The sequence below is a fragment of the Rhea americana genome, unplaced genomic scaffold, assembly GCF_003343005.1.
Source record: "Rhea americana isolate MKP2758 unplaced genomic scaffold, rheAme1 scaffold_666, whole genome shotgun sequence".
NCBI classification, from domain to species: domain Eukaryota; kingdom Metazoa; phylum Chordata; class Aves; order Rheiformes; family Rheidae; genus Rhea; species Rhea americana.
In genome coordinates, this window is record NW_028186830.1 from 19,244 (window position 1) to 19,850 (window position 607).

The following is a 607-nucleotide window of genomic DNA, read 5'->3' on the forward strand; positions in this document are numbered from 1 at the left end:
CCTTTGCTCGCCCCGAGGTGCCCCRCGGCCTTTTGCTCTCCCTGAGGTGCCCCGTATGGTCCTTTACCCACCACAAGATACCCCAAACAGCCCTTCACTCACCTTGAGGTACCCTACACTGCCCTTTGCTCCCCCCACCAAGACACCCCACATGGTGATTCCTGCCCTGAGATACTCCTCACAGCCTTGCACTCACCCCAAGATGCCCCACGCAGTCCTTCGCTCAACCCCAGATACCCTGCGTGGTCCTTTGCTCAGCCCAAGATGTCCAAATTGTTCTTCATCCACCCCAAGATGCCCCACATGGCCCTTGGCTTACTTTGACATACCCTACATGGTCCTTCACCCACCCCAAGATACCCTACATGGTCCTTTGCTCACYCCRAGATGCCCAAATGGCCCTTCATCCACCCCAAGATGCCCCACATGGCCCTTTGCTTACTTCAAGACACCCTACACGGTCCTTCACCCACCCCAAGATACCCTACAYGGTCCTTTGCTCACTCCGAGATGCCCAAATGGTCCTTCATCCACCCCAAGACACCCCAGACAACCCTTCACCCACCCCAAGATACCCCACACAGTCCTTTGCCCACCTCAAGATGCC

General features: G+C 56.9%; 1 protein-coding gene across 1 annotated transcript in view; it reads right to left on the bottom strand.

Annotated features, from left to right (window-relative positions):
* The window catches only part of LOC146586669 (nuclear factor 1 C-type-like), an 18,287-nt gene extending 18,134 nt beyond the window's left edge, over positions 1-153 (bottom strand). Inside the window, exon 1 of the mRNA XM_085320897.1 lies at positions 103-153. Within this exon, the coding sequence (XP_085177023.1) occupies positions 103-153 (51 nt within the window). The remainder of the gene's footprint in view (positions 1-102) is intronic.
* Positions 154-607: the final 454 nt, after the last annotated feature.